Source organism: Chaetomium globosum, genomic scaffold (genome assembly GCF_000143365.1).
Source record: "Chaetomium globosum CBS 148.51 scaffold_1 genomic scaffold, whole genome shotgun sequence".
Lineage (NCBI taxonomy): Eukaryota > Fungi > Ascomycota > Sordariomycetes > Sordariales > Chaetomiaceae > Chaetomium > Chaetomium globosum.
The window spans coordinates 4,617,655-4,634,249 of NT_165976.1; the positions used below are offsets into that span (position 1 = coordinate 4,617,655).

Consider the following 16,595-nt stretch of genomic DNA (forward strand, 5'->3'; position numbering starts at 1 on the left):
CCGCCAGCGCGCTGGCATCCCCCAGGGCTCCGTGCTGTCGTCCATGCTCTGCAACTACTTCTACGCCGACCTCGAGCGGACACGTCTGCCCTTCCTGCTGGGCGCCGACGCTGGCGACGACGACTGCCTGCTGATGCGGCTGATCGATGATTTTTTGCTGATTACCACCGACCGGGACAAGGCGAGAAAGTTTGTGGAGGTCATGCATGGCGGGCTGCCGGAGTATGGCGTGGTGGTGAACGCGGCGAAGAGTTTGGCGAATTTTGAGCTGGTGGTTGGGGGGGTGGAGGTGCCGAGGGTTGGGGAGGGGGCTGGGTTTCCCTACTGTGGCTTGTTGATTGATTGTGGGACGTTGGCGGTCGCGAAGGGGAGAGAGGGCGTGAAGGAGAGCGGTATGTGCCTGCTTTCCTGGCCGTTCCGTTTCTTTTTTTTTTTTCTTGGGAGGGGGAAGAAGGGTGCTGACTATGAGGATGCAGGCATCTTCAATTCCTTGACAGTGGAGTATTCGCGCCGTCCTGGGAAGAACTTCAAGCGCAAGGTCATCAGTAAGTTGAGTCTCTTGCCATTGGCTCATGTTCTGAGGCTAGAGTTCCAATGGTAGCCACTTTCTACGGTTCACATTGCTAACGTACAGTCAAAGACACCTTCAAAATCCAATCCCACCTCATGTTCTTCGACACCTCACACAACTCGCGCCGGGGGGTTCTCGCCAACATATACTCGGCCTTTGTCGAAACAGCTACCAAGATGTGGGCGTATGCCCGATGCCTGGCTAGTCGGCCGAGTACGGCGGTTTTGATCGGTAGGTGACACCTTGGTGTGGACCATAATGGATAAGATGGCTGACTCGGAGGATGGTGAAATGTAGACACAATCAAGGCACTAATCGACGTTGCCTTTGTGCTGCTGACGAGCCGGGTCAGGAGGGAGCGGTACCCCGGCTATGTGTGCTCTGTCAATAAGCAGGAGACTGCTTGGTAAGCTCAGACTATGGAAACCCACATATGTGATTTGGCCTGTATACTAATGTGACGGGTGGCAGGCTTGCTATGGTGGCGTGCAGACAAGTGCTGGTGAGGAAACAGGCGGGTTATGGGGATGTAATTGCATGGTTGGAGGAGGAGACAAGGAAGTGCTCGAGTCGGAAAGAACTAGATGTTGAGGTGTTGGTTGGCGTTGCGAAGGATGGCTTGGTCCATGGTCGGGTTGCTGGTGGGAAAGGGCACTGAGTCCCGTGTAGTGTAGTTAAAACTAATGTATGCTTTCACTGGAGCGGTCACTAAGGGCGTTCCTTGGGCTGGGGATGAATGTAAACAAACACAAACAAGGGCGTTAACGAATAACCTGACAAAACTTGCAAGAAGGCTCTGATTGAACAGTACTTAGCTAAAAGAATAAAATGGAAAGGCGAGCAGAGAAGTGCAAAAACGAATGCCCGGTGGCGGACCGAACCGTTGGGGTGTTCATACAGAAGAGGTAATCCAAAGTTACTTTCCAAGGCAAACGGGTTCAGTTCCTGAGACCCGGCCCATAGAGCCATGCCACCACCGGGCATCCAAAAGCCGACCCGGTTTTGCGGCCTTATCTAGCACGGCCGTGGCTGGAGGTCGGGTTGATCTGCCATCTCATACCATCACGGCCACGCCCCACTCTCTTGGGGTGGAGGGTTGTTGGGAGGGGGATAAAGTTGACGGGTCTTAGGCGATGCATAAGAGCCAGTGGTCATGGCATATCAGTTGGTTGGGCTTGGAAGGCTGTATGAAGTGTCGAGTTGATAGGGCTAGATTATTGCAGTGAAGCGTGATGTGATGTCTGTTTGACAGTGAAAGTGCAGGCCTTAACGGGGAATGAGTGCGGTGAGAGAGACTTCATCATTCATGGCTCATAACCCAACCCCTCTATCTCTGAAATGAAGGCGGCCAACTAAAAGACAACACACTGAAGTAAGAAACAACTACCAAAGAACCAAAAGGAAACACCAAGACCAGGTGTGAGAAGCTTCTGAAATGCAGCGAATAAAACATTCTAAAACAGTAGCAGAGTAAGAATGAAGTACGCGACAAGGATATAAACCCCAAAACTCAAAGCCAAGAGAAACAAAAACGAAACAGGACTATAACATGTATTGCTCTCTCATCATGGTCATCATCTCTGAACGTCAAGGCCGAAGCCATCAAACCAAAACAAGCCCCAACTCCTAATAACCAAAAAATAAAAAACAGAAAACAGAACGGGAGAAAGCAAGGCAAAGAAGAGAAGTAGCCAGGCATGATTTTCCCTTCCACCCATCCCAACCCATTTTTGATCAACCTTCCCATCTAGGTATCCATCCTCCCATCCGTCGGTCCATCCGGAACCAGACCCATCCCATCCCTCCTAATGCCATGCCATGTCATACCGCCCCTTAAAATAATATCCCCATCCACCCTCCATCATCTGTAGTTCTGTCGTGCTTTCCTTTCCATCAAAGATACCCCCCAGTTCCCTCCATGCTGATATCACTGAAGGCCGTCACTCCGACGCCTCCCTTGATGCTTCCCTTGGGGCTGTTATTCCCACCCAGGCTCCTCGCTTCCAGACTGGCCCCGCCGGCATCCGAGACGGGAGTCAACATCCTGCCGAGACCCTTTTCCGAGGGCGTCCCACGTCGGCTGTGGGGCGAGATGTCGACGAGCACCTGGGCGGGGGTGACGACAATCTCGTCCTCACCCTTGCCCAGCTCGTCGCCCTTGCGCAGGACCAGCGGGAAGAGGACGACGCGGACGGTGGTGTTGGCGCCCTCTAGCTCCTCGTTGGTCTTGCCGGCGTTGCCGGACGCCTCGTTCATGAGCGCGGCGTTGAAGGTGACGGTCTCGGTAAGCTCGCCTGTGTCGTCGTACTCGGGCTGCAGAGGCGGCAGCATCATGTATTCGGCCCGCTGGCAGCGCATCTCGATGGCGAGGAGGACGGCCTCGCGCACGACGCGGCGGAGCTGGGACTGGATTTGGTCTTCGAGGTTAGACGGCGGCGGTAATATTTTCGAGAGGGTGTCCAGGATGGCCTGGACAACGGCCTCGGTGTCCTGGTCGCGCTGCTTCTTGAAGGATGGGCGGCGCGAGAGCAGGGTAAGGGTGACGGCGCGCCACTGGCGGACGGCGTGGGGCGGGCCGACGTCGATGAGTTGTTTTTCGAGCTGCTTGAGCTTCTGGCGCTGCTCGCGGTCCATGCCGAAGAGGTAACGGGTGAAGACAAACTCCCAGATCATGGTCATGGTCATGCTCATGAAGATGTCGCGGCGGCGGACGCGGTCGTTGAGGTAGGTGTCGACATTAGAGCCGTCGAGCACCGCGTTGTCGAGGCGGTCGATGAGCTTCTCGTCACTGAATTCGGATGTCAGGCGGCAGGCACGCATGTCGCTGAACTTAGAGAAGCGCAGGACCCATTGTTGAACGTGGGCACACAGCTGTTGGCAGCGGTGATCAAAGTAGTCGATGTCGCGTTTGTTGAGGAAGTCCGGGTCGTCCGCCGGCCGGCTCTGTTCGAGGATCTGTTGCTGCAGCTCGCGGATTTGGGCTGTCGACGCCTCGAGTTCCCCACGCAGCTGGGCGATCTCGACATCCTTGTCCTTCACGGCGCGGGCATGCTGGGCCGCAGAACCGCGGGCCAGGTCGAGTTCCCGCGCGGTTTGGGCATATTCGGACTCGATACGGCGCAGCTCCTCGGTGTGCTTGACGGCGATGGCCGAGGTGGAACTGCGTAGGCCTTCGTTTGTTTGCTTTAGTCGGTCAATGACATCGTTAGCCTCTTTGAGCATGCGGCGGAGCGACTCGATCTCAGACTCGCGCTCGGCGAGAACGGTGGCATTGCGGTGGGTGTAGGACGAGTCGGATTGGGAGCGGGCATCGGCGAGCATGCGGTTTTCTGCTAGGAGTTGCTCGACGCGCGACTCAAGTTCGAGCACTTGCATGCTCTGACGGCGACGCATGCTGTGCGGTCGAGTCGGTGAGCGTGGCGAGCCAATGCGGCCCTCGCCGTAGCCATCCTTGGACCAGTTAGTATCAAATATCGACATATTCCACTTTGGTCAAGAAGAGCGGGGAATTCAAGAATAAAAGAAAAAAGAAAACATACAAAGACATCGGTCATGTCCTTGGCGCGGACCCGACCCTCATTCGCAACGGGCGTCGTGTTCTGTGCAGATCGGGAGGAGTTGGCTGGTAACGGTAATGGCGGTGATTGAAGATGGAGGGTTCCCAGTGCAGCCGTTGCACCCACACCTGCTGCGAACCCCCCAGCAGCAGCAGCAGCAGCACTGGCCGGGTTCTGATTTGATTCTTGCTCGTGGGTCTTGGCATCCAGACCCAGCTGGCCGAGCGAAGCGGACCTCAGGTCTCCACTGGTCCGCTTGTCCATTCGACGGAGCTGCAGCGGGGGGGTGCCGCCGCTGGAGGAACGCATAGTGCCTGGAGTGTCAGGCCGCAACGCAGCTGGGAGTTCCGGGGTGCGAAGGCGGGCGAGGCTGGTATTGGATGACATGCGGTGGGCGGTGGGGTTGGGGTTGGGGTCTGTGGGTCTTGGCGGGCGATGGGCGCTGTCTGAAGGGCTTTGCACTGGAGCACCCCCACCCCCAATGGCGCTGGCATGCGGCGTGATTGCTGCGCTGGTGGACGCTGGGGCCCGCTTCTTGGTGACTTGCAGCTTCTCTGGCTCGGGGGTTTGAGGGGGCGGTGAAGGTTCGCACAGGCGTGGTGTCTCAGGCCCAATCGCCCCAACTGCACTAACAATCCCCCTGTGCTGCCCACTTAGCGGTGACCGCCTGAACCGCCGCTCTGCATCCTCGTTTCGGTTTCGCGGTGTGTGCAATGCTGATCGCTCATCGGGAATTCTCGGCGACAGTGACCGATGGTTTTCTCGGACCGGTGGTGTTAGGCTTCCCCCCGAATCTCGGAGATGCACACCGCTATCGCGTAGGGCATCGGCATCCTGATCGTCCGGAATGGCCAGAGATCGGGAGAGATGGGGCGATCCGGACGAGAAAGCCACTGTCACGGTGGTGCAACTCTGGCGTCTTTGCAAAGTTTCGGCTGTGGCTGTGTGGGGTTGGTGATTCTAGCCGTTGGTCGTCTGCCGCCTCCTCGTCTGAGAGCTCCTCCTGCACTGGCGGTAGGCTGGAGTGGGACCGCATAAAATCCGAAAAGTTGGAAAGAGCCGGCAGTCGGACCCGTTCGTTTGCTGCAGGCTCGGGCCCTTTCTTGTCGCTTCCCTCGGCTTCCTTGCTGGGTTCTCGAGTGTTGAATACCTCCTCATCCGCGATGTCGTCGGGGAAGGAAAAGGCTCGTTGCACCACTGGTTCCGGTGACTCGGACCGGTCCAGTTGTTCTTTCTTCCCCCCCCTCTCCCCTTTTCCCTTTTTTGACGGTGCATCTCCTGCCGCGTACGGGCCTCTGATTGACCTGGGGATGGTCTCGGAATCCATGCGACCCAAGCCGTGTGGGTTGTGAGACTCAACGCTTGTCTCATTTTCCATCGTCGGCCCCTGAAGGTTCAAGCCCTTGTCGTTTTCATGTTCGGGCTGATCCGCTTCCACCGTCGCTGGTTCGAAGCTGCGCTCTTTGATCTCCTCAACCTCCTCCTCCTTCTTCTCCTCGTGATCCACCTCCAACCCCATCAGCTCTGCCTTGAATTCCCTCGTCTCCTCAGAGCCCACACCCCTCTCTGCCGAATTTTGATTGTCTGCAACCACACCCATTCTCTCCCGTTCCTCATGACCACCCTTCTTACTCCCAGCCTCATCCACCAGCAATGACACCCCGCCCGTAAACGCTCTCGCCGCCGCGGCAAGCGCCACACCACCCACTGACTTGTCTTGGTCATGCTCATGCTCATGCTCGTGCTCATGCTCCTCCCCCTTCTCCTTGCCAAGACCCTTGTCCTCGACAAGACAGACCTCCTCCACATCGCAGGCCGTGACGACCGGCTCCGAGAGCTCGGTCGCCTCCAACTGCTCCGTCTTGGCCTTCTTCCGGTGCGCATCGTAGTCAAAGGGCGGTTCGTGATCGACGCGGCTGCTGTCTTGCGCGGGCGTCATGTCCACCCCGAGCTGCCGCGAGGCCTCGACTTGTGCGTCCAGCGAGAAAGGCGTCTGGAGACCGCTCAGAAGTTTCGGCGAGGGCGCATCTTCCGGGTAGGGCTCGGGCGGGTTGGGGATCAGGCCTAGGCCGATCGTCGTGGGCGGGAGGAGGGGTGATTTTCGGAGGGCTTCTGGGACCGCAGGATGGATTTCAGTCTTCTCGGCATCTGGTGATTGCGGTCTGCTGCTTGGCTTGTCTTCGATCTCGTTGTTGCCGTTGGTCTCTTCAGAGCCGGAGAGGGGTGCAGTGCCAGCCACCTCTGTTGTATGTTTTTCGTCCCCAATGGGATTCCCCTGAACGTCCCTGCTAACCTCAGCTGCCGGTTTGTCTTCAACCTCGGGTTCGATTTCGCCCTTCTTGCTGCTCAGACCAAAGTCCTCGCCAGCGAGAGCAACACCCGCGGTAATGGCAGTGGCAAAGCCTGCAGCGGGAAGGATGGCATCCGCCATTTTGCCTTTCTTTTTGTCCGTTTTAGACTTCTTGCCAGTGAAATGGACAACTTCCTCATCCTCTCCATCTTCCTCTGCTGCGCCTGCGGAAAGAACGTCCACGGCTTGGTGATCATTGATATCTTGGACGCTACTGGGCTCTTCCATCAACGCACGAGACGTTGGCGCTTCAAACTGAATGGATTCCGGAGCGGCGGGTGGCTCCTGGACTTGGATAGGTTCCAGAACATCAGGTGTCGTCCCGAGTTGAATTGGCTCCGGGGCCTCGCGGGTTTCTTGGAGATGAACATGTTCGAGAGCAGACGACTCCTCCATCTGCGCCGGCTCCGGAACGGCGGGCGCCTCAACTTGGACATCTGCCGGCTCGGGTTCAATTTGTTTGCTACCCTTGCGTTTCTTGTCCTTTTTTGACTTTTTCGTTGGTGGTTCCCAGATGTCTTCCTGCGCCTCTTGGCTGACTGCGGCGGGAGGCTCGGCAACTGACTCAGCAACTGGCTCAGCAACCGGTCTAATGATAGCCTCGACGACGGGTTCTGCGACGGGCCCAGACCCAGGCTCGGGGGCAGCCTCGAAAACGCTTTCAGTGACAGGCTCTGGGGGAGCTTCTGCTGAGAGTCCAATAGGATGCATTAGAGCACGTTCGGCAACAGTTTCGACAACGGGCTCGGTCGCAATTTCTGTAGCAGGATCGATGGTAGGCTCCGCCTTAGGTTCGAGGACGGCCTCGACCTCGGGTTCTAGGTCAGGCGCGGGGGTCTTGCCTTTTCCGTTTTTTTTCTTGTCTTTCTTGCTCTTCTTGGGCGGGACGTCTAGAGCTTCTTCCAGTTGCCGTTGTGGTTCCGCTGCGACATCGAGTTCCCTTGCTTGAGCACCCGCTGTTGCCGGATGGACTTCTTGACTGGGCTCCTGCGAGACATTTTGCTCGATGGGATCGGTGGCAACTGGTACTTCGGGCTCAGTTTTCAACGGCTCAACAATGGCGGTGCTCTGTTCGGCTTTAGGAATATGTTCCGTGGCGGACTGTGATGTGGGCTGAGGCTCAGGCGCAACCCCCACTAGCGTAGAATTCAGCTCCCTTGGTTTGGCATCGGTAAGTTCGGTGATGTCCTCTTGTGGTTGCCTCTGGGTCGCTTTCTGTTCGTCAGCGACAGGTATGACGGAAGCTTCATGTTCGGCAACTGTTTCCTTCGGTTCCCGGTTCTACCTCGGTGCCCTTCTAAATCTTCGCCCCCCATTGGTCGGGGTAGGTCGGGGCATCGGTCGATCTGAGTTTTCCGGTTCCGGAGACCCCCCTCAACCGCAGGGCATTGTCTCCTCAGGCTCCTTTGGTCTCGGGGCATCCAGAATAGTAGGCTGGGCGATCCCGGGAACAGGGATGGGCTCTTCAATCACGGCGGGCAAGGGCTGTTCAGTTGTCGCCTCTTCAGCGGATGAAGGTTCGAGAAGGGGCTCGAAGCACAACAGCTGGCTCCTCCGCAACAGGTGGTTCTTCAGTAGCAAGAGCGGCAGGCTCAGAATCATTGGCCTTCCTCTCCGGTATTGTGAATGTTTCATCGACGGCTGGTGGCGGAACCTGCTCAATCATCTCGGGTGAGAAAATCTGGACCGTCTCTGCAGGAACCTCAGCGGGAGGTTCGGCCTCAAGCTCTCGTGAAACGGGCTCTCCCACGACAGTTGGTGTGCTCGTACTCCGATCCTTGAGATCGATGGCTCTGGGTCCCTTGCCCTTTTTCTTTTTCTTGGATTTCTTCGTCGGGGTCTCCAGGATTTGCTCAGGCTCGGGTTGTGCTTCTAGAATCGGCTCGGCTTCTTTGTCTGCTTCAGCGACGATGGGTATTGCCTCATCAGCGATGGCAGGTTCCACCCGAGCTTCGACAGGAACCTCAGCTTTCGGCCCCCCCGGTGATTGGTGGCTCAGTGATTGAGACCGGCTCTTCTGGTGTGGGTGTCGGCTCCTCGGCGGGGAGCGCGGATTCCTCTGTAGGTACAAGCGCTTCCTCGGTTGGAATGACGGGTTCTTCCGTAGCCTGGGCGGAAGCTTCCTCCGGCTTAGGTTCAGGGGCGGGAGTTGGCTCGTCAGGAACAGAATCGCCTGGCACCTCGGGAGCGGGCTGAGTTGGCACTTCAGTAGTAGGCTCATCGGGGACCTCAGGAACGGGAGAATTCGGTACATCGGGAACAGGAGCGCTCGGTACGTCTGGAATAGGAGAGCCTGGCTTTTCGGGATCACCGGAGGATTCATCGGCAGCGGGAACCGGCTCCTCGACAACCAGCGCGCGGTCGTTATCAAGGGGGGTCTGTTCGGGAGGCGGGGAAGAAGTCATTTGTTCGGTTTCAGGCTCGAGTTCAGAAGCCTTTGCGCCTTTCCCCTTCCTCTTTTCGGACTTCTTCGTCGCTGGTACTTCCTGAGTCTCTTCGGCCGGAGTTACTTGTTGGGTAGGCTCAGGGTTAGATTGGATGGTCTCAAAAACAGGTTCGGCCTCTGCCTCCGTGGAAACAACAATCTGCGGGAGCTGGCTGGATTCCTCGGGAACGGCGATAGTTTCCTTCAGGGCGGGCGCTGGCTCCTCGGCACCAGGCGCGGGTTTCTCAATCACTGGGATGACTCCTTCCACCAGTGCCGCCTCGGGAAGAGAAACGGGCTCAGGCTCAAAAGCCTCCTTGCCCTTGGTCAGAGTTTCGGGTACCTCCTCGACCATGGCCCCTTGTGGTACAACCTCCGGTTGTGGTTGACTGTTTTCGGAGGGCTGCTGAATTTCCTCTTGCAGCTGTACGGGCGTCTCCTCAGCGGCGGGCTTTTCGACCACAGGCGCCTCAGCAACGGGCTCCTTACCGGCAGCCTCCTCGGGGTCGAGCACTTCTTCAACAGTGACGGCTTTGGGTTCCTCTACCGGGTCAGGCATTGTTGATACGGGCTTCTCGATGGTCGACTCCTTGATGGGGGTATTTTCTGGTTGTGCGGCGTCCTGGGGAATTTCGAGGGGAGGCTCGGGTGTTTCCTCAGTGGGTTTTGAGTTACCCTCGGGAGCGGGTTCGCGAACCTCCTGTGCAACCTCACTGGCAGGCTCAGGTGCCTCATGCGTAAGTTGTTCAGTTTCAGTGGACAGAGGGGGCCCCAGTTCTTCAACCTGGGGTTCAGCAGCATCGGCCTGTGCATCCACGGGTTCAGTTTCCTGGACTGGTGTAACAACCGGCTCCAAGACACTTGGCGCAGGCACCTCGACTTCGGTTGACGGAGGGGCTGTGGACTCTTCGGCATCTGCTGCTGGGGTTTCGGCCAGAGTTGCTGCTGGTGCTGACTCTTCAACCTGTGGTGCTGGTTCTTCGCCTTTTGTTGGTTCTTCGATCGTTGCCGGCTCCTCAAACATGACGTGATCCTCAAGGACAGGGGCCATGGGCTCAGAAGTAAGCTCCGCATCGTGCTTAGCAGCTCCCTTCTTCTTCTTACCAGCCACCTTCTTGAGTGAGTAAACATGAGGCTCCCCGCCCTCGTCATCAGCCAGACTACCGGCGCTGGTCTCGGAGGAGAGGCCCAGAGAGGAGACGGTGTGGGAGGACTCGGAGACGATCGACTTGCGGCGCTGCAGAGACTGGTTGTCGTCGCCCGATATGAGGGAGTGGGCATCGCCGTCGCCGTACTCGGACGGCGGTTCGGTCTCCTCCACCACGGTGCTGAGCTGCTTGCGCTCTCTTGGGCGGCTCTCGTAGACGGGGACCCCGTAGGTGGGGACCGCGGCCGACTGTGCTTCCGGAGACTCTACGGGCCATGGTTCTGCCTCGGCCTTGGGCTTCTTCCTCTTCTTCTTGGACTTATTGAGAAGGCTGTAGGGTGAGCGGTCCTCCTCGGGCAGGAGAGGCATGTCCTGGGATGTGGAGTCGGATTCGGAATCTGAGTCGGAGGGAGTCGAGGGCCGCTCGCGCAGGCTGGTTGGTTGGGCCTCATCCGGTGGAGTGCCAATTGGAGATGCAGATGGCGCTAGGTGTTCACCTTCGGGACCTATAACTATAGCCTCGTAAGTTGGGGGTTCGCAGAGTGCTCGCAGGGAAAGAATCTCACTCTCGGTCGATTGGGCCTCAATGTCCTTTCCCGTGGATGATTGGGTCTCATCGACGGCGACCCGATACACCGAAGGTTCTTGAACTCGCTCAGTGGACAATTCCGAGTCTTGACCGTCGTGAATTGTATTGTTTTCCTGACCGTTATTTTTATTCTCCCATGATTGAGATGCAGCGGGCTCGAGGCCAGGCTCCCGGGTGACGACTGGTCCCTGTCCCTGCTGCAGGTGGTTGGCGGCTGGGGTGGTTGTTATTGGCCCAGTCTCGGCGCTGGCTGCACCACTTGGCACTGGTTCAGTGGTGCTCTGGGCGGTGTGTAGTGGGGTTGCATCTCCAGAACCGAGTCCCAGATTGTCACCTTGTTCACCCGAAAGTGGCCCTGTCGGCTGCTGCATGTTTCCCGGTTCGGCCTCAGTATGCGGGAGGCTCTTTTTAGATTCATTGGAAGATGATGGATATGATGGATATGATGAAGATGATGATGAATCGTCAATTGGAGATTCTAAACAAAATACAAACGTCAGCTCATGAAGTGACTGACTACCCGACTTTTAGGTAGTCCGGTTTGCCCATCTCGACTCACTCTCATCCAAAGCCTCCTCCTCCTCCTCCATCCTTGAGTGTGATCCACCTGACACCAGAGTGTGCTGCTGATCCATGTCGGGCATTCCGTGCAAAGTCTCATTGTCCACCCGTTGTTCCGGGGACCGAGAAGGAGAGGCGGGTTCCTGCAGCGGCTCCACGTCAGAACCAGCTCCAGACACATCGCGGGTATCAAGCAAGGGGACAGTGACACCGACTTGAGTGCTGGGGCTCTGGGACTCGGCTTGGGCAGGCCGCTCAACAACAGAGTCGCCGCTTTGCGGGGGAACCGTGGGGACATCGGAGATAGAGTCCTTCGAGTCCTGGGTCTTCTGGTTGTTGTCGTCCTCACCTCTCGCATTGGAGGATCCCAGATGCTCCTCAAGAGGCTCGGCGAAACTGACGCTCCGCCGTTTCTTCTTTTTGTCCTTACCCTTTGCGATTGTGGGTGCGTCATCCGCGTCCGGCGCTGGGAAGGGGGCAGTTTCGGGTTCAGCTTCGGGCTGTCGAGTCGGCGCTTCCGGTGCTGCTAACGACTCCGGCTCCGGCTCCGGCTCCGGTTCGGGGGGGCCATCCGTAACGGGCGCTGGCACCGCATCCTCAGACGTTGACGGCTGCGCAATGGTCTCAGGGGTCTCGGTCTCGACAGCCAACGATCCGCGTTTTTTCTTCTTCTTCTTGGACTTTTTGCTGCCGGTCGCAGGTTCTTGGGTCCCCTCAGGTTGCGTGCTGCCGTCTCCTTGTGGTGTCTGGGCATCTTCAACCGATGGTGACTGCGTGGCAGGGGGAGCCTCTGGCTGGAGTGAGTCCGGAGTGCGTGCGGCGTTTGGCTTCTCAACTGGTGCGGGTATGCTTTGCTCAGCGGCAGCTTCGGCTGGAGCCTCGGCCGTGTCCTGGCTGGCCTGCTTCTTTTTCTTCTTCTTGCTCTTCTTGCTTGAAGGCGCTGGCTCGGGCTGGGACTCAACTTGCGGCGCCTCGGCCGGAGCAGTCTCAACAACCGGCTCACTAGGGGCGTTCTCCCCTTGAACCTCAGCCGCGGGAGGTTCTGGCGCTGTCTCTGGGACAGCAGGTTCCGAAGCGGGCTCCACGGCGGGCACTTCCTCGGCCTCAACCACGGCCTGCTTCTTCTTCTTGCCCTTGGCCTTTTTCCCCTTTTTTGCAGCAGGCTCAGCCGGAGTGTCTTGATCAGCGCCCTCGCTGGTCACTGCCCCAGGCTCCGTGGCCACAATGGGTCCAGGATTGGCCTGGGGTGCAGGGAGGGGATCTTCGTGGCTAGTCTCGGCAACAGCCGGCGGTGCGAGTTCCGGTGGAGGCGGCGTATCCTCTGCTGGGTCTTGGAGAGCTGGTTCAGCCTCCTTAGGCGTGTCCTTCTGCCCCTGCCCCTCGCCCTTCTCTTCCATGGCATCGGCTGTTTCGACGGCGTCATCAGCGGCAACAGGAGCTTCGACAGTTGGCTGTTGGGTATCGTTCGATAATTCAAAGCCCTGGGACTGGCCTGGCGACTGAAGTGCGATTTTGTCTGGCTGCTCATCCTCTGTCCCCTCGCGTACGCCGTCAGTGCTACCCACCACATCGTTCTCGAGGCGTGATGCTTCCGAAAGTGGCGTCGTTTCATCGACCGGATTGAGTGTGAGGATTACAGGGGCTGGGGTTTGCTCGTTTGGTGTCCAAACAGCGGTGTCTGCAGCAGCGTCCGCCGTGTCGGCCCCTGATTTGTTGTTGTCAGGGGGTTCATGCACTCCGGTCGCACGCCCCACATCGGGAATTTGGCGGCTCGATTCGCCTAAATTTGGGGGCGGGAGTGGGATCGACTCCAATGATTCGTCGTTGTGCTCTTGTTGTTGTTGTTCTGCATCCTGCATCGGAAGTGCATCACGAGATGACTCTGGCTCCGGCTGAACCTCAGCTTCCCGCTTCTCGGGCTCTTGATGCTGCTTCTCCTGGATAGCGTCCCCCTTCCCTCTGCCAAAAAGAGAACCGACGCCGCCGGTGATGGAAGGAAGTATCGAGAACGAAGAGCCCCAGAGGCCCTTCTTTGTCTTAGTCGGCTCAGCTGGCGCGGCTTCAGCTTCCGGCAAGCTTCGGGTGACACGCTCGCCTTGCTCGGGCTTAACACCTGCAGGTGCGGACGAAACGGGCTGTGGTCGAGGGCCCTGCTCAATCGCTGCATCTCCCGGGGTTTCCCGTACAACCGTAGCCTCACCGCTGCTGGGCGGGACAGCGTCCGCCTCCAACAACTCGCGTGGCTCCACGTGCTGAGGTGCTGCAGAGTCTAGCCCGATCTCTTGCAGAGTTGCAGTCGAGTGAGACTCCGATGTGAGACCCGCGCTGTCGGGTCCGAGGGTACTTGCAGCTGACCGGGGGTCATGCTGGGGCTCCAAGCTGGCATCTCCCTTCTTGGCCTTTTTCTTTTTCTTGCTTTTCTTGCTGGGCGCAGGGGTGCTCTCGTGACCTTCGGGCTTGTCGGTAGACCCAGCTGGATCTAGCGCAGATGTCTCGGCGGTGGTGAGCTGCGGCTGGTCGTTGGTGGCCGCATCAACCTGGGCGGTGGGTGCGGAAGCCAGGGGCCCGGGATGAGATTCGCTAGCTTGACTCTGTTGATTCTCAGCCTGAGATTCGATCCGGGAATCATCCTTCTTGCTGCTCTTTTTCTTGCCCTTCTTGCGCGTGCTTGAAGTCCCCTCTAGTGTATGCGGCTCAACCTCTTGCTTCCCCTCAACAGCAGCAGCAGCAGGTTGACCCGTACTGGTATCGGTCGGTGTCTCTCCCGAATCGTGGTTGTCCCTCACTTCGGGGAGAGGTTCAAGAGAAGGAGCCCTCGCAGTAGCCCACTCATCTGCCTGGTCTTGGAACTTCACGCCTCTCTTGCTCAGAAGATATGCGAGCGTACCAGGTTTTGGCGTTGACTCCTCCGGTTTTCCAGACTCGGACTGCGGCTCGTAGAATGTCGAACCGGACAGGTAGGTCGGTGCTTCAGACGCTGCAACGGTGGAGGCGTCTTCATTAAACGAGTAGACACTCTCAGCCCTGTCGTAGCTCGGCGTTTGCAGTTTGTCGTATTCAAGGCGTTGCAGGTCAGGCTGCGAGTCGTCATGACGCATGTGAGCAACGAGAATGCCACTTGCCGCTGCCCCACCCGCGGCAGTTGCCGTAGCACCAAGCAGATTAGATTTTCCTTTCTCCGTGGGCTCCGAAATCTCTCGTTTGTCGAAACCGCGGGTCGCCGGGGGGCTCGGTATCCGTTTATGGAACCCGGATTTCTTGAGCTCCTCCCATGTTGAAGCAGGTTGGTAAACCCGACCAGAACGAGGTCCTTCTGAAGGTCTCTCGGCAAAGTCCCGTTCTTGGATCGTAGACTCTTGGCTAAAACTCGGCCGAACCTTCTTAGTGGCAGGTGTCTGTTCGCCTTCAGGGACTGCAACCGTTGAGGACTCGGGGAGCACGGCCGGTGATGTTGGGGGCTGAGTAGGAGTGCTGGGGCGGCTCTCAGGAAGTGCGGGCAAAGCCGTCACATTTTGTTCAGGGCTCCGCTCCTGGGTGATGTCTTCAACGACAGGCTGGGAATTGATAACCTCAACCAACTCTGTGTCTCTCTGAACGGGGGAGTCCGGGCGACTGTCTGGCAGTGCGGGCAAAGCCGCCAGGTTTGGTTCGGAGCTGTGCTCTCCAGAAATGTCTTCACCGGCGAGCTGTGCCTTCACAAGCTCGATAAACTCTGCGTCTTTCTGCACTGGGGAGTCGGGGCGACTTTCCGGCAGAGGCGGTAGCTCGTCTGAATTTGGCTCGAAGTCTTGGTTTTGCGTGGAGATAGTCTCGATGATAGGCTGGAAGTCGACGACTTCAACCGGAGCAATATCGGCTACAACAGGTGAGTCAGGCCGGCTTCCTGGGAGTGCAGGCAACTCCTCCGAGTCTTCAATGGAACGCCGGCCCTCTGCTAGTGTGGCGTCCTCAGCGACAGTCTCGGCGGGAAGAAGCGAGGTAGAAGGCTCAGTGGTGGGAGCAATTGGGAGCTCTACCGCAGCGGGCGAACTAGGGCGGCTCTTCGGTAGTGAAGGCAGCTTCTCCAGGTCTTCAACAAAGCTCCGCTCTTGTGCCGATGTAGTATCCTCAGTGATGAGCTCAGTGGGCAAAAGCGAAGCAGAAGGGTCAGTGGGCCCGAGCTCTCTGTTAGCGGGCGAGCTAGGGCGGCTATCCGGAAGTGCAGGCAGCTTTTCCAGGTCTTCTACAGAGCTCCACTCCTGCGCCGGTGTTGCTTCCTTAGCGATAACCTCAGCGGGAAAAATTGATGTGGAAGGCTCGGTGGTGGAAGCAGGCGCGAGGTCTATATCAACAGGCGAACTAGGGCGGCTCTCCGGAAGTGAAGGCAGCTTTTCCAGGTCTTCGACAGCACTCCACTCCTGCGCTGGTGTTGTTTCTTCAGTAATAGCCTCAGCAGGAAGAAGTGAGGTGGAAGGCTCAGCGACGGGAGCAGGCGTCATCTCCAATTCAGTGGGCGAACCGGGGCGGCTATCCGGAAGGGCCGGTAAATCCTCAAACTTCAGTTCGCGACTCGGAGTTTGCGCAGCAAACCCTTCCGCCTGCTCGGTCAGAGACGGCAGGGGCGCGGTAACGGGAGCGAGAACTTCCACGGAAGGCGAGTCGGGGCGGCTTTCGGGCAGGGGCGGTAGGGCCTCTGGTTCCTGAATGAGATCAAGTCCGCGGGGAACAGGAGCTTGCTCAATTTGCTCGGCTGCCGAAATAGAAGGGGCGGAAGATTCCAAGGGCTCAGGCGGAGCAGCCAGCTCCTCAATAGGAGAAAGGGGTCGGCTCTCTGGAAGAGGTGGGAGCAAGTCCATCCTGCCGTCAACTGGCAACGAGATGGAAGCAGGCAACTCCTGAACATGCGAAAGTGGCCGGCTCTCAGGAAGAGGTGAAAGCGACTCTAGCTTATCACCGATCGCCAAGACGGGCGTAGGACCTATTTCCAATGGAGCAGGCGAGGCTGGTTGACTCTCACGGAGGGCTGGGAGTGATTCCAGCCCATCGTCGACTGGCCGGGAAGTAGGAGCAGGCAACCCCTGAAGAGGCGAAACTGGCCGGCTTTCAGGGAGAGCCGGGAGCAGCTCCAGCCCGTCGTCGACCGGTAGATATGCGGGAGTTTGAACCACTGTCGATAAAACAGGCGAGGCAGGTTGGCTTTCGGGAAGGGGAGGCAATTTGTTCAGTTCACGATCAAACCTTTGTTCTTGTACCGGAGCGGGTAGTGCAGCACCGAGTTCATCCTGGAAGACCGGGCCCGTCAACAATTCAGGCGCCGGGGCCAAAGCGAGGGCTTCATGAACAGGAGAACCGGGGACGGTTTGCGGGAGAGGCGGCAGCTGGTCGAAGTCGACATCCGTGGCCGGAGAAATCAAAG

General features: G+C 58.1%; 2 protein-coding genes across 2 annotated transcripts in view; one reads left to right on the forward strand and one right to left on the reverse strand.

Annotated features, from left to right (window-relative positions):
- The window catches only part of CHGG_01500 (uncharacterized protein), a gene marked incomplete at both ends in the record, with an annotated part of 3,934 nt that extends 2,953 nt beyond the window's left edge, over positions 1 to 981 (forward strand). Inside the window, 4 exons of the mRNA XM_001220720.1 lie at positions 77 to 392; positions 477 to 545; positions 635 to 802; positions 869 to 981. Of these exons, the coding sequence (XP_001220721.1) occupies positions 77 to 392; positions 477 to 545; positions 635 to 802; positions 869 to 981 (666 nt within the window). The remainder of the gene's footprint in view (positions 1 to 76; positions 393 to 476; positions 546 to 634; positions 803 to 868) is intronic.
- Positions 982 to 2,464: 1,483 nt separating this feature from the next.
- CHGG_01501 (uncharacterized protein) overlaps positions 2,465 to 16,595 on the reverse strand; it is a gene marked incomplete at both ends in the record, with an annotated part of 20,816 nt that continues 6,685 nt past the window's right edge. The window contains 6 exons of the mRNA XM_001220721.1: positions 2,465 to 4,021; positions 4,111 to 4,808; positions 5,029 to 7,693; positions 8,019 to 8,399; positions 8,488 to 11,117; positions 11,199 to 16,557. Of these exons, the coding sequence (XP_001220722.1) occupies positions 2,465 to 4,021; positions 4,111 to 4,808; positions 5,029 to 7,693; positions 8,019 to 8,399; positions 8,488 to 11,117; positions 11,199 to 16,557 (13,290 nt within the window). The remainder of the gene's footprint in view (positions 4,022 to 4,110; positions 4,809 to 5,028; positions 7,694 to 8,018; positions 8,400 to 8,487; positions 11,118 to 11,198; positions 16,558 to 16,595) is intronic.